Source organism: Trachemys scripta, chromosome 4, assembly GCF_013100865.1.
Source record: "Trachemys scripta elegans isolate TJP31775 chromosome 4, CAS_Tse_1.0, whole genome shotgun sequence".
NCBI lineage: Eukaryota > Metazoa > Chordata > Testudines > Emydidae > Trachemys > Trachemys scripta.
Window position 1 is genome coordinate 15,286,423 of NC_048301.1, and position 16,640 is coordinate 15,303,062.

Here is a 16,640-nt window from a genome sequence, read left to right on the forward strand (position 1 = left end):
AATGTCTACCCAAATGTAAGGAGTATGAGAGATACTACTATGCATAATGATAGTCTAGATGTATGTGCTGGAGACATACATTTGGTTTTGAAGAAGTGAGGAATGAAAAACACAGGAGAAATGACTCTAGGGATAGATTACTGATCACCTGGACAGGAGAGTGAGCACTAGATGAAATTAAGAAAGGGAAAATATATGTTGAATTTCATTAAAAAACTCTCCTACAGTGAGATACATTAGGCTGTACTAGTCTCCCAGGGTTGGTTGAAACCCATCACCAGGGATTTTTAAAACCAGACGGGATATAAAAACTAGGAAATGTACTATTGGGAACAATTCTACTGTGGCACAGAGGTGGACCAACAAATATAACAGTTCTTTTCTTTCTCGTCTATATTTCTACTGCAGGATTAAATCAAGCTTATGATCAAAAGATGGAAAAGTTTCCAGCATAGAAAAGTTACCAGGCCCCAGAGAATTGGAGACACATTATTTTAGAGGATATCAGCTCCTGAATCTCTTGGTGCAATATTTTCCTATCTTCATTGTGACTGGTGTATTGCACACACAGTAAATAAAAATTCTATGACGTGGTGCAGTGTGACCTGTTTTTTATCCCCCACAAATTTTAATACAGAGGTCGTATGATTTTTCCCAAATGGTTTTTTTAAACATTCCTACCTTAAGTGGTTTGTACAGTGCTAAATAGGCCCCGAACACGAAGGAAAGGATCTAGTCTATATCTCTGCTGTATTTTTTAGTTTTGCCAACTAGGAAATACAACATTTTCTCATTTGTTATAATTGAGATGTTTCATAATTCATTTCAGAATTCAAAGTTCAGATGGGTCATGTGACTGCCAATGACCTACACACAGCTTTGCATCTTTCCCATAAGAAATCTGAATTTTGGCTCTGATCATGCAGTTGACAGCATGCAAATTGCTGCCTCCATGAAGACCCCCATTTGCTTCAATGCAGCTCACAGCAGTCACAGCAAGGTACTTGCGCAGTAGCCACTGAAGGTTTATAGCCTTTGCTGGACGCTGTGTAACGAAATATTTTAAAAGTTGTAACCATTTTATAGCTACTCTCTCACTGGTTGTCAATAAAATATTTTAACTGAAAAACTGTACTACATAAAAGCATTAATGGCCTGATCCAAACGCCACTGAATTCAAGAGGAGTCTTTCCATTGACTTAAATGGTGTTTAGATCAGGAGCTACGCTAGGCAGGCCTCCAGTGTGGGAATACTGTTAAAAACCTAAATCACAGATTTTATGGCCTTATTAATTATCTAGCTAAGCATCCACTACTACTATTCAGACAAGTGAACGCTGCTTACTAAAAGCCAATGATCAGGATGTTTATGGGCTATAACTGCATTTTTACAATCTATTAAACTGGATATGTGGAAATAATGGAAGGAAATCTCAGTAATTAAAGCAAAGGTTCTTCTAATTAACTGCAAAGCACAATCGAAGTCTAATGGAACTGCAGCAGAAATAATTGAAAGGAAATAAATGAGAATGAAAATTGAATTTTTACACATATTTGGCTTTTCACAGCAGAACTGAGTCCATTTACAGCAATTACAACAAATGTATTATTAACAAACTGTATGAACACATTTGGAAGTTAGAATGTCACTGTATAAATGGAGCTGAAATTAACATATTAAAGAATCAGGCATACTGAACTACAAGAATCCAAGAAACCGAAAGCCTTATCAGTTAACATAACAATAATAATACACAAAAATTGCACAGTTTTGGAAGTTAATTACTAACTGTGAAATTCAGGTTAATTAGTTCGATAACTAACATTGTATGGGTTTATAAGAAGACTTAAAGCTGTCCTTGTTCTCACAATAATTCCATTTTGTCATGTTATAGTGAGATAGGTTCTGGTGGAACTCAGATTACACCTACCACACAGCGCAATACAGTTAAGCGAAATAAGAACTGTAGCAGAGCACAGCAATATTCTATCACAACTTTTCCTCTGTCAAGTGGGCTTTAGAGTTCTCAGTACTAGACACTTAATGTCCAGTTCCCCGATGGCGTAAATCAGCATAAATCCACTGAAGTCAGTGGAGCTAGGCCAACTCACACCAACTGAAGATCTCACCCCTAGTCTCCTTTCTTAATCTATGGAGCAGGTAGAAAATGACTAGCAGGAACACAAGCTTTCCCAAACTTCCCTGCCAAAGGGCCTTCAGCCCAGGCCTGGAGAGGACACCTCAAAGAGATCAGTCTCGTGTCTATTAAAACTTGTGCTAACTGTGATGGTAGCAATTATGGTTCCGTCCACTGGGAACTGGTCCAAGGCAACTGAACTCATTTCATAAATGCTAACAAACCCTCAGATAGTAACAACTTTCAGTCACTACTGACCTGTGCCAGATTCCAAATGGTGACCTAAGACCTGATTCAAAGTCCAAACACCCAATGATTTCAGTGGGCTTTGGATCAGGAACTAGAGCAGAAAAGATCTATATCCAGTTATCAATCTCCTGAGCCAATCAGTGCTCTGCTACTCACCTTTTAACCAGACCACAATGATACACTGATTTTGATTCTCTTTCCATTACTGCTACTATATTATTATTATATTTTATGCTATCGGCAAGCACCAGAACTACAAAAGTGAGTAAAGGATAGTTTTCTGCTAGTATGTGTAATATGTATGAAAAGAGCTGTTGGATATATTTTTAACAGAATAAAATTGCTGACATATGGCTTTTTTTACAGTGGAATGCTTAATGAAATGTACATTTTCCATTTTACAAAAAATTTGGGAACTAAAATATTTAGCCTTCTAGTTGCTCTGCGAAATGTTTTGTTGGGTTTCAGTGTTTTTTATTCGTTATTTCTGTATTGCCAATTTGGATTACTCAGCCCCATCAAATGTGGTTTTTCCCCTCAAAAATGAAGGGTATTCTTTTTGAGATTTTTCTCTTCCTCCCCACCCTCTCAATTTTTTCAAAAATTGTTTTTGTTAATTTCAAATCCCAAAACACAAAAAAGTTAAAATAATTCCAAGAAAAATCTGGAAAATGGAAAGTCAGACCATATTGAAAAGCAGGGTAACAGAACACACTTTCAAAATTGCCAATGTTTCCATTTTTTTTTTTCTAATTTTAAACCAGCGCCCTCTCTCTGAACACAACTATGAAAGTATTAATGGAATCACATGTGGTTCAGATCTTTTTTGCCAGCGTGTTTACAGTACTCAGTACTGTTTATTCTACTGGAAAGGACACAATGGATTGAAAGGTACAATATCTGGATTTTTACCTCATGCACTCATACCTTCTCTGTGTCGATCCCTTTAGACATGGACCATGTTGAGACAATATAATCCATGACTCGTTCACTAAGGCCTTTTGGGACTTGATATAATTTGAGGAAATCCCTCACGTTGTTCAGCATCTCATGGTATCGGTTGGTGTTGGCATACATTTGCTGGAAAATGGTGGTGACATTTCCAAAAATAGTTGCATAAAGAAGAGCTGAAAGAGAAAAAATTGCAAACAAAGATAAATTTCTATACTCCACTAAAATAGGCTTAATCATTTCAATAAGTGTTTTGCAAGAAAGAGAAAATCAGCTGCAAATGGTTGCAGACTCATTTGTGTGTGCTGAAAAGTTCTAGTTATACACACTCATATATAGTCACATACTTATATTCAGAGGACTTTTTCTTATGTGAACTTATGTTCCTCTTCATCCGTCATATTTAATTTGCTCATATGACTCCCACCAACAAAAAACAAGGAGGAAATGCCACTAAAAGGAAGAACTGGTGAACAACTGAAAGGAAACCAGTCAAAAATGAACTGACCCAAATAGAAAAAGCCTTCCACTAAACCTTATCAAAGGGATTCTGTGAACTTACTCTGAAATACAAGGTGGGTGAGGTCATATCTTTTATTGAGCCAAGTTCTGTTGGTGAGAGAGACACGCTTTCGAGAAGCTTGTCTTTCTCACCAACAGAAGTTGGCCCAATAAAAGATATGACCTCACCCACCTTGTCTCTCTAATATCCTGGGACCAATATGGCTACAACAACACTGACATAGTCTGAGAGGCAGTTCAATGGCAGGGACCAGGAACTGAGAATGGGGTATCCCTATCTTGATCCCGATAAGACCATGGAACAGAGAACAGAGACAATTGAGTCAACCTCTGAAGCCTGGCAAGGATGTTTCTGGACAGACAGTGGCCAAGATCCTTGGCTGTGGCCCAGGACTACACAGTGCAGGTCATGCGGATGTTGTATCCTACATCCTGTGCGTCAGCTCTGGTGTAACATGAGCTCTATCTTATGTCAGCTGCCGGTGGCCTCAAGAACAGCAAATGGAGAGCAGAAAGGTGTAGGGAAGCCTCAGTCATATCTCCTTGCCACTGGCCACATCTCTATATCAGCAGCTGGATGTATGTGGCATAGAAGCCACCACACCAGATATATACCAGAGGCATATCCCCCTCTGCTGGGGTGGTTCCCCCACCCTACCCAGCTACACCAGTTTTAGGGCCAGACTGTGCCTGCAATGTTGTGCAAAGCAGCTGCGCCATATCCCAGGATAAGGAAGTCAAGTAACTCAGACCTAGTGTAAAGGCTTTCCATTAGAGATGGACCTGCACCAAATCCCCTGGGTCCAAATACTCCAATTCTTTGAAAAGTAGGAGCTTCAACTTCAAACCCAGACCCAAATTTGGGCCAAACCAAAACCATATATCCGAACATTTCTGAATTTGCGAGTGTTCAAAATCTGAATCCATATCTAAATGCTGTGGCTTGGATCCATCTCTATATATCCTATACATTTCTGCTAGCCCAGAGCAGCCTCAGGCCACTTTCCAGCTATGTTTTCCAGCCTCAGCTTAATGCACTGCTAGTGCAATTCAAGGAAACATCATTGTCTTCAATTTTGAAGGAAACGTCATTAATGATATTAATGGGACTAAAGCATGTGCTTAAATGCTTTTTTCAATAGGGATGGACGTAGGCATGCTCTTAAAGGTATTTAGCTTCCTTATTGATTCGGGACCTAATTATTCTTGAGAAGAAGCCATAAATAAATAAATAGCACTCTTCTCTTAAACACTGTAGACTTTACAAAAAGAAAATTATTTTGATTTCTCCAATACCAGTATGTTGCATTTTCATTCTGTCCTTGGCATCAACTAATATACGGAAGTGTGTGTGTCATGTTTAATCATCTTTGCTTGGAAGTACTATACTGCAGAATGCAGCTGTGTTTACATATTCTTTTTTTTTTTTAAATATGCAGCATCCAAATAGGAAAAAATAAGCCATTGTGAAAGGATAACTACTTTCTATCTCCTAATGCATAACAGTTTCCTTTTGTATACAACAGATTTTTCACCTCACTCCAGAAAATTGACTTAATTTTATGGACATTTAGTCCAGTTTATCACTGCTCTTCCAGAGGCAGCAATTTTTTAAAAGACATGGTGTTTATTAAAAAATACTTGAAGAGTAGAAATATTGCACTGACATTTCTCAACAATTTCTTGAATATTTAAATGTAAAAATGAAACACCAGAATTAAGCAGAGCTATGGTGTTCTCTGCCTCATCAGAGTCTAGGGGGACAGCATTGTGACTGGTTGGATAGACATATGAGATCTATGATCAAGTAAGGTCACAGCGGGAATAGCACTTATGAATATGAGGTTTCAATTTTGGAAAGCTGAGGAGATTCATGTTCTTACTATATAACTGTGCAGAAATCAAGTAATGACTATACTTTACTCTTTGTTCTTCGTTGCTTTACTGATTATATATATATCACAACTGCTGGCTACTAAAATGTTTATACAATACATTACATATATACACACACATACGCACAGTACATACATATACACAGTATAAAAGTATGTGGGTTACACATGCATACACTCTATGTGGATGAATGTCAGTTGTACATTTTTTTGCTTTTGCTGTTCTTCCCAGTTTTTGTAGCATGTTAAATTGGATGAAGTGCCACTTCTTGTAAATGCTACTCCCCCATTCCACTCACGTACATTGGTTGAAAGGTTTCAGCTAATTTGATGAGTGAATCTACAATATAAATATGTTTTCAGTCTTGGTCTGCCTTGTTTTATGCCCATTTCTGTACTGAAACTGATTGTGACTATAAAAATATATGCAACCCCCTTTTGCAAAATAGGACAGAAAAAATCAGAGGCTGGCTGAAAATGTGGTATTGCCCTGTCATATGGGAAGAATAGATACAATTCCTGATCCTCATACCACACCAGCCAGACTGGAAGTGGCTAAGAGTGCCATGGTGGAAAAACAGTCTGACTGTGGTGAGTGCCTGTGATGGTGCCACACTGAGCCCCAGGGGGTTAAAAGGCAATACCTGGACCAAGGAGCCCCGCACCTCTGGGCCTGCCAAACATGCTCCGACTAGAGGAGCAGGTTAAGAGGAAGTTCAGAAGACCAGGTGGAGGACAGGCTGCAGGAGAGAGGTTGAGCTGAGAGGGGACCACAGAGTGGGTAAGGCCCACAGATAGTGCCTTCCTTGTCCAACCCACCACCCACTTTGAGAACCAGGGGGTCTGCAGGGCTCTGCTTCTTTGGACTCTTTTTCTCCTAAGCAGCTGACTACTTGGACTACATGCCCCAAATTGAAAGGACTTATTGGTAGGAAGTGGCCCAGAGAAATGAACTTGGACTTGCTGCCAGTGTTGTTTCCCATGGGGCCAGAGGGGGGGCCTGGGTCCCCCTACCACACTCCCTTAAAGGCCAAGGCCAGATGCAGGTGGAAAGCCAAAGATCCTGGCTTAAGGTAAGGAACAGTCCCCTCTACTGCGTGGACAGAGGTGGAAGGGGCCAAAAACTGGGTGTGCTAACCCCCAGGCTGTTGGCCCTCCAAGCCCCTTTCACAGCGCTACTTATTTCCTCCCATGAAAAAATCTCCTTTAGACTCAGAATATTCATGAAAACTATCCATCTAAATGGTAATTTTACCCAAAAGTTATAAGTGCCTGAAAATAGGAGCTTGGAATGAAAATGCCTCTTTGAGCATAATTATTGATATAATGAATCATCAGATCATTTCTTGGAAACTGAAATTAAAGAAAATGTTGCATGCTAGTCTACACGTAATCTCCACATGCAAAACCAATGTCTCTCTCTCCCTCTGTTCTGCAAAGGCCTTTGTGGAACATATTTAGGTCTTGGCAAGATTAGAGGTATGCCTCAGAAATATTCCTTGCATTTGCTTATTTCTTGTTTCAGCTGTTGGCCTTTGTTAGTTATTGTGTTTCAAGACGAGATTATTTTTCTTAATTTAGCACTGATACTCTATATCGTGTACTTAGTCCCCAATTCCACTGTGGGTATGACACACGTAAAAGGGTTAAGATGGAAAAGCCACCATTGAGTATTTGTCAGGCCACAGTGTTCTACCCTCATAAAACCCATTCTCTTGTGTTTCATCGGTTGAATGTGTCATCACCCAGTGGCCTAGTGAGGAGTGGAGTTTTGTGAAAAGAAGTCTGAACCTAAGTTCCCTTTGAGGTGCGCACTTAATTCCCCCAGCCCCGGGGCTGCGGTGCAGCGAGGAGACACGCCTCTCCCTCCCAGCTCTGGGGCTGCGGTGGGGAGAGGCGCCTCTCCCCCGGTCCCAGCCCCAGCGCTACTGTGGTGGGGAGAGATGCCTCTCCCCCAGCCCCAGCCGCAGCCCCAGAGCTACTGTGGTGGGGAGAGATGCCTCTCCCGCAGCCCCAGAGCTGCTGCGCCTGGGAGAGGTGCCTCTCCCCCAGCCCCAGGCCCAGAGTTGGTGCAGCGGGGAGAAATGCTCTTCCCCAGCCCAGGTGCTGCTGCGGGGAAAGAGGGCTGCGGGGCAGTACTCTCTCCCCATCACTGCCCCGGGGCAGCCTGCACCCCAAACTCTTCATCCCCGGCCCCACCCCAGAGCCCGCACCCCCAGCCGGAGCCCGCACACCCTGCACCCCAACCCTCTGCCCCAGCCCTGAGCCCCCTCCCACACTCCGAACCTCTCGGCCCCACCCCTGCCACACATCACCTCCACATTGGTGCACATAGCAAAATTCATTCTGCACATGGATGGGAAAAATTAGAGGGAACATTGGTCTGAACTGGTGTTATCTAGTCTTGGGAATACAAGATGCCTGATTTTTCTCCTGTGTACATCACTTTTAGGCTGGTGTAATGCCATAAACTTCAAATACTGCAGAGACTGGGATGAAATAAGACCCTAGATAGTCACAAAGGGCCAGATCCCCAGATGACATGAATACACCAGCTTACACCACCAGAGGCTTCCACTAACCTGCATTAATCCGTCAGCGCCTCTTGTGCTATCCTGATCTCACCTGACTGCTGGACCAACAGGTCTGATCTTTAAACTTGTGCTCCCTGTACATTTGCATAAATGTGGGTGCAATTCAATATCGCTAATGAAGCACCAGTAGAAAGAAGAAAATTACAGCAGTGATCACATGCATGCAAAAGAATGAATACCTAATATTTCACGTAGTGTTGTCAACTGTTTCTTAAACATTGAAAGGTTAATGATTTGATTTGGATGACCCCAGTAATTACCAATCAGAGCTTTATCAGAACACACCTCGTTAATGAATACCCACAATATTACATTTGAGCATCACCCTTTGCTCTTTTCAAAAATGAGAGAGAATAGCAGCAGTTCTCAGCTCTGTTTCAGTTTGTTTCGTTTTCATTTTTGGTTCTGGCAAACAACATTTGTAGAGATTCTGAGGGATGTAAAATACAGTGTATCTCTCCATGATAAGAGGATTTAAACAATTTGCAGAGAGACAAGGACATGTACATGTGTACCTGATTAGTTGTAATTTAGTCTCTTCTTTTATGAGTAGCTCAGGGAAAACAGAAGAGACCATGCTACCCAGACTGTAGGAGAAATTACCCTCCCCAATTCCCTGATTTCACTTACTAGTTAGGTCAGGCAGCATTTGTTCATCTTCTCACTAATGATTCTTATTTATCTGGATTTTTTTCCCTCATCTGGTCCTGCTGACATCTAACATTTACTTCTCCTAATTGTCTTCTATGTGTAAATCTTGGAGAGTCCGCGGTACATTTTATATAGAGCAATTTAAAATAATGATGCGGGAATATTTTCCTCACAAACCTTAAGGCTATGTAGGTGGTTCAACCATTATTTTAGATTTCTATTTTTACACTCCAGTTCTCAAAAGACAGCTATACATTATATATATATAATTTCTGGAGGATTTTGTAACAACGTCCTACATAAATCTTTTGCATCTGTTTAACAACAAGCAATTTTCTTGTTAAAAATGGCTCAGACTGATCTAAATTAACCTAGAGCATTTCAAATTGATTACTACATTGACTGCTTTCTCAATATATATGAATAAGAGGATTTACCTTCAGGAAATGAGGCCTGGACTAAGAACCATTTTTTCCTATATTCTGCTCTTTATTTCATAGATTACAAGGCCAGAAGGGACCATTGTGATCATCTAATCTAACCTCCTGTATAACACAGGCCAGAGAACTTTCCCAAAACAATTCCTAGAGCAAATCTTTCAAAAAAACATCTTAACTTGATTTTAAAATTGGCAGTGATGGAGACTCCACCACCACCCTTGGTAAATTGTTCCAATGAATAATTGCCCTCACTGTTAAAAACTTACATCTTATTTCCAGTCTGCCCGGAGCTGACAGCAGGAAACCTGCCATATGGAGGACTGACGTCAGGAGCCCCGGCCACCAGCCCAGGGTAACTGGTAGCTGGGGTCCTGCAGTCAGCCCCGTGCATTGATGACCGTAATATAGGTGCAGCAAAATATCTCGTTATCAAAAAAATTAGCAGGCATAACATAATGCTTGAGTGTTTATATTGTTCCAGCAAATTTTTCTTAAACAAATAGGTCTTCTTTGGCTTTTCCAAATTACCGCAATTAATAAAGGTCCATTATTATTTTTCTGTGATTTTCCATGTCTTGTCCGCAACTCAGTCGCAATTATTTGGCAATCATCCCACGACTCAAGTAGGGCCTTACTCAGAATGTCATTTACAATATGTTTGTACAGCCCCCAGCACTATGAGGTTCTGACCTGGTCAAGGTCTCTAGATCAGAGGTTCTCAAACTGGGGGGGCAGCCCACAGGCCCTGGGGCAGTGTAGAATGTGTTCTCGGAGGGGGAGCATGAGAAGCTTTGCGGGGGGAGAGAATTACTGTGCATATAGATGTAGGAGGGAGAATGTTGCAAGTGGCTCAAATGGATGGCACATCAAGCATGTGAGGACCAAGTGTAGGTCCCAGGGTTGAGTGGGTGGTCTAATGTCCGGGTATAGGGTCAGGAGGCCCTTGAGTTACCGTTTTGTGATGGGGTGGGTGAAGATAGTAGTGTCTCTGGTCTTATTGTGAAACACCATAATTGCTGCTAGATGTACCTTTGTGGAGCTAAAGTTGAGCCCAGATAGTTTAAGTTCTAAAAGACAGTCTAGTATTAGTAAAAGAGGGATGGAAGCAGGAGCGGTTTGCTTGGTGGAGCACCAATGAGTGAACCTAGTCCAGTGGTTCTCAAACTTTTTTTTTTGCGGACCATTTGAAAATTGCTGAGGGTCTCAGTGGACCACTTAATGATCTTTCCAAATGTTGTTTGTACCATTAGCTAACTATTGTAAAGCACTTTGGATAAAAGTGCTATATACAAAAAAGCGGAATTAACTTTTTTTGTTCTACAAATAAAAGCACACAACTCGTATTTTAATATAAGTAGTCTGACCTTTCTAATGCGATGGATGTGCCCTTTCTCCCATGCCGTGGCAGCCCCCGAGCTGAGGCTGGGAAGGGGGTGGTGGTGGGGTCTCTCCCCTGCTGCGGCAGCTCCGGGGCTGGGAAGGAGGAGGGTCTCTCCCCCACCTCGGCAGCCCCCAAGCTGGGAAAGTTGCCTCTTTTTCTGGCCGCTGCAGCCCTTTATATCCCAAATTCCCCCCACCCCACCGCCCCCTCCCGCCTACCTCCTATTCCCCCAAGGTCACCACCTTACCTTACATGTGTGTCTTTTCCAGGGTCCAGGCACCTAATTAGTGGAGCCAAACCTGCACAACTCCACTAATTAAGTGGGTGGCCCTTCATTCTCTCGTGTGCGGCCACCCAAGGAGCTATCTGCAGACCACCTGAATGGAGCTCGCGGACCACAGTTTGAGAACCTCTGACCTGTTCCATTTATGGAGATAGGTGGTACATGTGGATTGTGTTCTGCTATGTAATAGTACACTTTGTACCTGTTCAAAGCAGTCTAGTTCCTCATTAGAGAACCATTGAGGAGCCATGCTTTGAGGTGCAGCATTGTTATGTTGGGGTGGTGTAACTCACCCCTGCATTGCGATAACAGGTTTGGAAGGGGCAGGGGAAGTGGAATTGGCGGGCAAACTGACATTCTCATTTAAAATGGGTACCACGCCTGTCTGGGCCACATAGGGGCTATTAGTATGACCCTGGCCCTCTCCGCTCGTATTTTTTGTAATACCCTTTGAAGAAGTGGTATCGGGAGAAATGCGTATAGGAAATTGTTGCTTCATTTGATGATGAATGCATCTGCCATTGAGTGCTTTCCTAGGCCCACTCTGGAACAGAATTCCGGGCATATTTTGTTGGTTGCGGTTGCAAAAAGAGCCAGTCGCGGGTAGCCCGTTGTGTAGGATGGTGTCGTTTATCTTCCATTCGTGATCTGGGGGAAAAGATCTGCTGAGCTCATCCGCAGTGGTGTTTAATGAACCAGATAGGTAGGAGGCTGAAATTTGGATACTGTGTTGGAGGCACCAATTCCAAAGTTTCACAGCCTCCATGCCCAGCAAGTGGGATCGAGCTCCCCCTTGTCTGTTTATATAAAATATGGAGGCGATATTGCTGGTCATGATCCTGATGTGTTGGTTCTGGAGGTGTGGGAGAAATGGGATACAGGTGTTGCGGACTGCTCAAAGCTCTAAAAGATTTATGTGTAGTGAGGCTTCTGTAGGGGACCAGAGTCCCTGAGTGGTGTGGTGTGCCATGTGTTCTCCCCAGCCCGTGAGGGAAGCATCCATGGTAATTATAACGGAAGTGGACTCCTGCACGAACGGACTCTGGAGCAGAGGTTGTGAGGAAAAGTCCACCATGTGAATGAGTCCTTGACTTTGGTAGGTATGGCTAGAAGTCTGTTTAGGCCGTGCACATTCGGTCTGTAGACAGTGGTCATCCAACCCTGCAGAGGCATGCATTCTTGACCAAAAAAGTGCAAGAGGCCATATGACTGAGAATTTGAAGACAGTGACCTGCAGGCTGTTTTGCAACTTGGTGACAAGATTCTTTATGGTGTTGAATCTGTCAGACAGGAGAGATGCAAGTCCAGTTGTGGAATCAAGGTGAGCACCTATGAACTCTAGTTGTTGAGTAGGAGTTAATGTGGATTTGTTTTTGTTTATCTGTAGGCCCAGACCCTGGAAGCAGTCGATGATCATCTGCATGGCTTGGATGGCCTCCCTAAGAGTCTGTGCCTTGAGCAGGCAATCGTCCAGGTAAGGAAAAAAAATTTCCATAGGTGCACCATTGCCGCCACGAGAATCTTGGAAAAGACGCGGGGTGCTGTTGAGAGGCCAAAAGGCAGAACCCTTTATTGGTTGTGATTTGAGCCCCTAACAAATCTGAGAAAACGCCTGTGGGCGGAGTGTATAGTTACATGAAAATAAGCATCCTGCAGGTCAAGGGCTGAAAACCAATCTCCCTGCTCCAGCGCTGGAATTATGGTTGTGAGGGTAACCAGTTTGACTTTTTGCTTTTTGACGAACTTGTCAAACTCGCCTGAGGTCGAGGATGGGTTGCCATCCCCCACTTTTCTTTTCTGTAAAAAAGTAGTGGGAATAAAAAACCCTTTCCCCAGTGCTGAGCGGGCACTGCCTTGACTGCTCCTATTTGTAGAAGATGTTGCACCTCTTGGTGGTGCAAGTGGTCGTGAGAGGGGTCCCTGAAAAGGGACGGGGTGGGGAAGGGTATGGACAGGAAAGGGGGATGGAATAGCCAAATCAGATGACCTCTGGGGCCCACCTGCCCATAGTGATGGCTTACCAGTTGTGGTAGAATGGGAGTAAACAGTGACCAAAAGGTTGGATGGGAAGTATAAGTGCTGGAGTGGGTGGGAGCGTGGTCTATACCCTTGACCAAGGCTTCAAATCTGCTTATTAGATGGAGGGGGTTGGGATGGTGCCAATGTTGTGGGGCGTCATCGTTGATGCCTGGGTCTCTGGTGGTGTTGCTGCTGGTGGTCGTATGGCCTCTGTTGTTGTTGTTGTTGTTGTGTGTAGGCCGGGTACCATGGGTGTTGGTAAGGCTGATACCTGTATTGTCTTCTTCTAGTTGCCGGTGTATGGATGCCTAGGGATCTGAGCGTCGCTCTGGAATCCTTCATGGTGTGCAGCATCTTGTTGGTTTTTGTGGCAAATAACTTCTCGTCATCAAAGGGGAGATCCTCCATGGTGTTTTGTATCTCACATGGGAAAGAGGAAGAGGTAAATCATGAAGCCCCACACATCACTACCGCCGTCACGGTGGACCTGGCAGCTGTGTCCGCATCATCAAGGTCAGCCTGCAATGCTGTGTGGAAAATAATCTGCCCTTCAGAGACTACTGCTTTGAATTGTTGTCTCTTGTCCTCTGGGATGTCATTAATAAAGTCCATGAGTTTCCCGTAATTTTTGTGATCATATTTGGCCAGAAGGGTTGCGTAGTTTGCCACTCTAAATTGTAGCGTGGATGATGCATAAACTTTGCGCCCGAGTAGGTCCATTCTTTTGCTGTCCTTGTCAGAGGGAATGGACTGGGAATGCTGCTGTTTGTTCTTTTGGTTGGCTGCTTCTATTACCAGTGAATTTGGTGCTGGGTGCGTGAAAAGAAATTCTGAGCCCCTAGAGCGGACACAGTATTTCCGGTCTGCCCTTTTGCAGGTAGGGGGTATGGTGGCTGGGGTTGCCAGATATCCTTGGCAGGGTCCATAATGGCTCCATTAATAGGTAGGGCCATCTTGGAGGAGGTTGAAGGTTGTAATATGTCAGTCAGCTCATGCTGAGGTCCTGAAAATGAGTAAAATCATCCGCTGTTGTTGGGGGGTGGGGACAAATAGCCTCTTCTGGTGAGGTGGATGAATTATTATTATTTGGAGAGGGTTCAGGTGCCGCCTTGTCTATGTGCACTGTTGCAGGTTGCTCCTGGCCAGCCGTCACAGAAGTGTGGATGGGTACAAGAGGAGATCTAATGTTGCCTCTGCGTGGGCTGTACCGGCTAGTGTGGTGCCTGCTGCAGGACCCCCATGGGTTCCAGTAATGGCATTATCCGGGGAAGGGCCTGGTTGGTCCCATCCACGGGTGTCCATACCAAAGTGGTAAGTCCCCGGAATATGAGGACCTTGGTCTCCTTGGTCCCACGCTAGCGGGAGTGTGAAGGGGGGAGGAATGGTATGGTGAAAAAACTCCCTCCACGTTGTCATCTTCATCACTAGAAAAGTGAGAGGGAAGAGGAGATAGCTGTCAGTGCCGTGCCAACAGTCCCGGTGAGAGATCGGTACCAAGTAATGGGGAATCTGGAGTTGGCGAGATTAGCAAATCGCTGGAATGAATAAATTGTGGTGCCGAGGTAGAAGGAGCTGGAATATATAGCGCTGGGTGCAGTGGCGGTGCCATAGGGTCAACCGGTGCCGATTAGTGCGGCGCTGTATGCGAAGTCATAGGTGGTTCAGGTGTCGGTGCTGGGACAGCAACCGTACTTGTGTGCAGCACAGGCAGGCTCAGCTGAGTAGGCACCAAATCCTTTGCGGTGCTGTGCGGTGCCGTATTAGAAGAGGCAGGCAATTTTAAACCCATAGCCTCGGCACCGGAGCGGTGCGTACCGGTAACAGCCGACATATGGACAGCGCCGGAGGTGCCTGGAGTGTCGTATGTACTGAGCTGCGGCGCGGTCAGCACCAATGAGACAGACCTGGTCAGAGGCCGTTTGGATGCTGGCTGGTCTCTGTGAGGTGATGAAACTGGCTGTTTTTTTGTTGTTTTCTTGTCCTTAGTGGACTTAGGAGGTCTCTGTCTCAAGTAGGACTCCTGACCTGGGCCAGAGGCAGGTCTGAGGGACTTCTCCATTAGAATTAACTTGAATCTCTGGTCTCTGTCCTTTCGTGCCCTAGCCCACAGTTTACTGCAGTGGACACATTTTGGGGGGACGTGGGACTTCCCCAAACAGCGAACACATAGAGAACAGCCATCAAAGATGGGGATGGCCTCTCTGCATGTAGTGCATCTCTTAAAACCTGGTGAGCCAGGCATAGTATAAACTGTCTAACTGACAGAAAAAAAATGGGAAGGAAAAAAAAAATTTAAGAGAAGAATGGGGAAATGAAACTTATCTGACTAAAAAAAAACCTAGAAAAACTGTATCAACAACTAACTAACTATTTAAAGCAAGAAATAATTGAGCGAGACTCCTGAGCTCCGTCTCAGGCCGGGGATGGTAGAGAAGGAACTGAGGCACCCAGGCCGGGTGCGCGCATTATTGAGGCACAGTCAGCATGTGAGGCAGGCACCGCATGTGCGCGGCCTGTGCGAGTATTGCTGTAAAAATCTCCGAGCGAAGGCGTAGGGGTGCACCAACACCTGGAGTGGAGCACCCCCAGGGACATCTCTCGAAGAAGAACCACTGCTCTAGACACTACCATAAAATAAATGTTAAAAAAGGGCAACAATTACATAGGCAAGACTCCCATTGGTGTCAACAGGAGCTTTGTCTAAAAGGCACTTTGGGATTTGGGCCTATTATGTAATGAAGAATGCCTGTAGTAAATTGATGGTATTTTTATATATATGTTTTTCTTTTATAAAGCATATTCTTTGCACAACAGATTGGAACAGCTGGTTTGGAGCCTGCCAAGTTGTAACGAAGCGACGACTCCTGCTGGTTGTCTTGGGAATTAGCTCTCCAGTGTATGGAGCGCCTTCTGCTAGCCGATGTCTCGCCTGCCGCTGGCCCCGTGTTCCTCCCGGACCCTGGTGCCCTTTACCTCGGGGTTCTGCTCCAGCAGTACCCCCACACTCTGGGTCTCCCCTCCCAGGGGAACCCCCAGCCCTCTATCCCCACCTTGCCTCAGTGGCTACTGCCAGTCATCATCTAGCCCCAGCTCACTGGGGCAGACGGCAGTCTGTAATGGTCACCCATCATTGGCAAGGGGGTCGGACCAGCTGCCTCTGCCTAAGCCCGGGCTGCAGCCTCTGCAACCCCAGTACCTGTTTTGGCCTTTTCCCAAGGCCTCAGCCTGGGGAGTTGCCAGGCCAGAGCTCCTCTTGCCTTTTCCTAGCAATGCTCGATTCCCAGTACCCTGAGCTCCCAGGCAGTCAGGTCCTTCTCTCTCCACAGCTAGAGAGAGACTCCTCAGCTCCTGGCCCCCAGCCCTCTTTATCAGGGCCAGCTGGGCCCTGATTGAGCTGGCCACACCTGTGGTCAGCTACTCACTCAGGTAGTGTCACTCCTTTTCCCAGCTGCAGCCCTCTCCAGGGATGCTTTTAATCCCCTGCCTAATGGAGTGGGCAGCCCCCAGTACACAAGCC

The 16,640-nt window shown here is 44.6% G+C and overlaps 1 protein-coding gene across 1 annotated transcript in view; it reads right to left on the minus strand.

Moving 5' to 3' along the window:
- Positions 1–16,640, minus strand: part of KCNH5 (potassium voltage-gated channel subfamily H member 5) — a gene marked incomplete in the record, with an annotated part of 213,102 nt that overhangs the window by 69,901 nt on the left and 126,561 nt on the right. Inside the window, 1 exon segment of the mRNA XM_034770282.1 lies at positions 3,315–3,514. Within this exon segment, the coding sequence (XP_034626173.1) occupies positions 3,315–3,514 (200 nt within the window).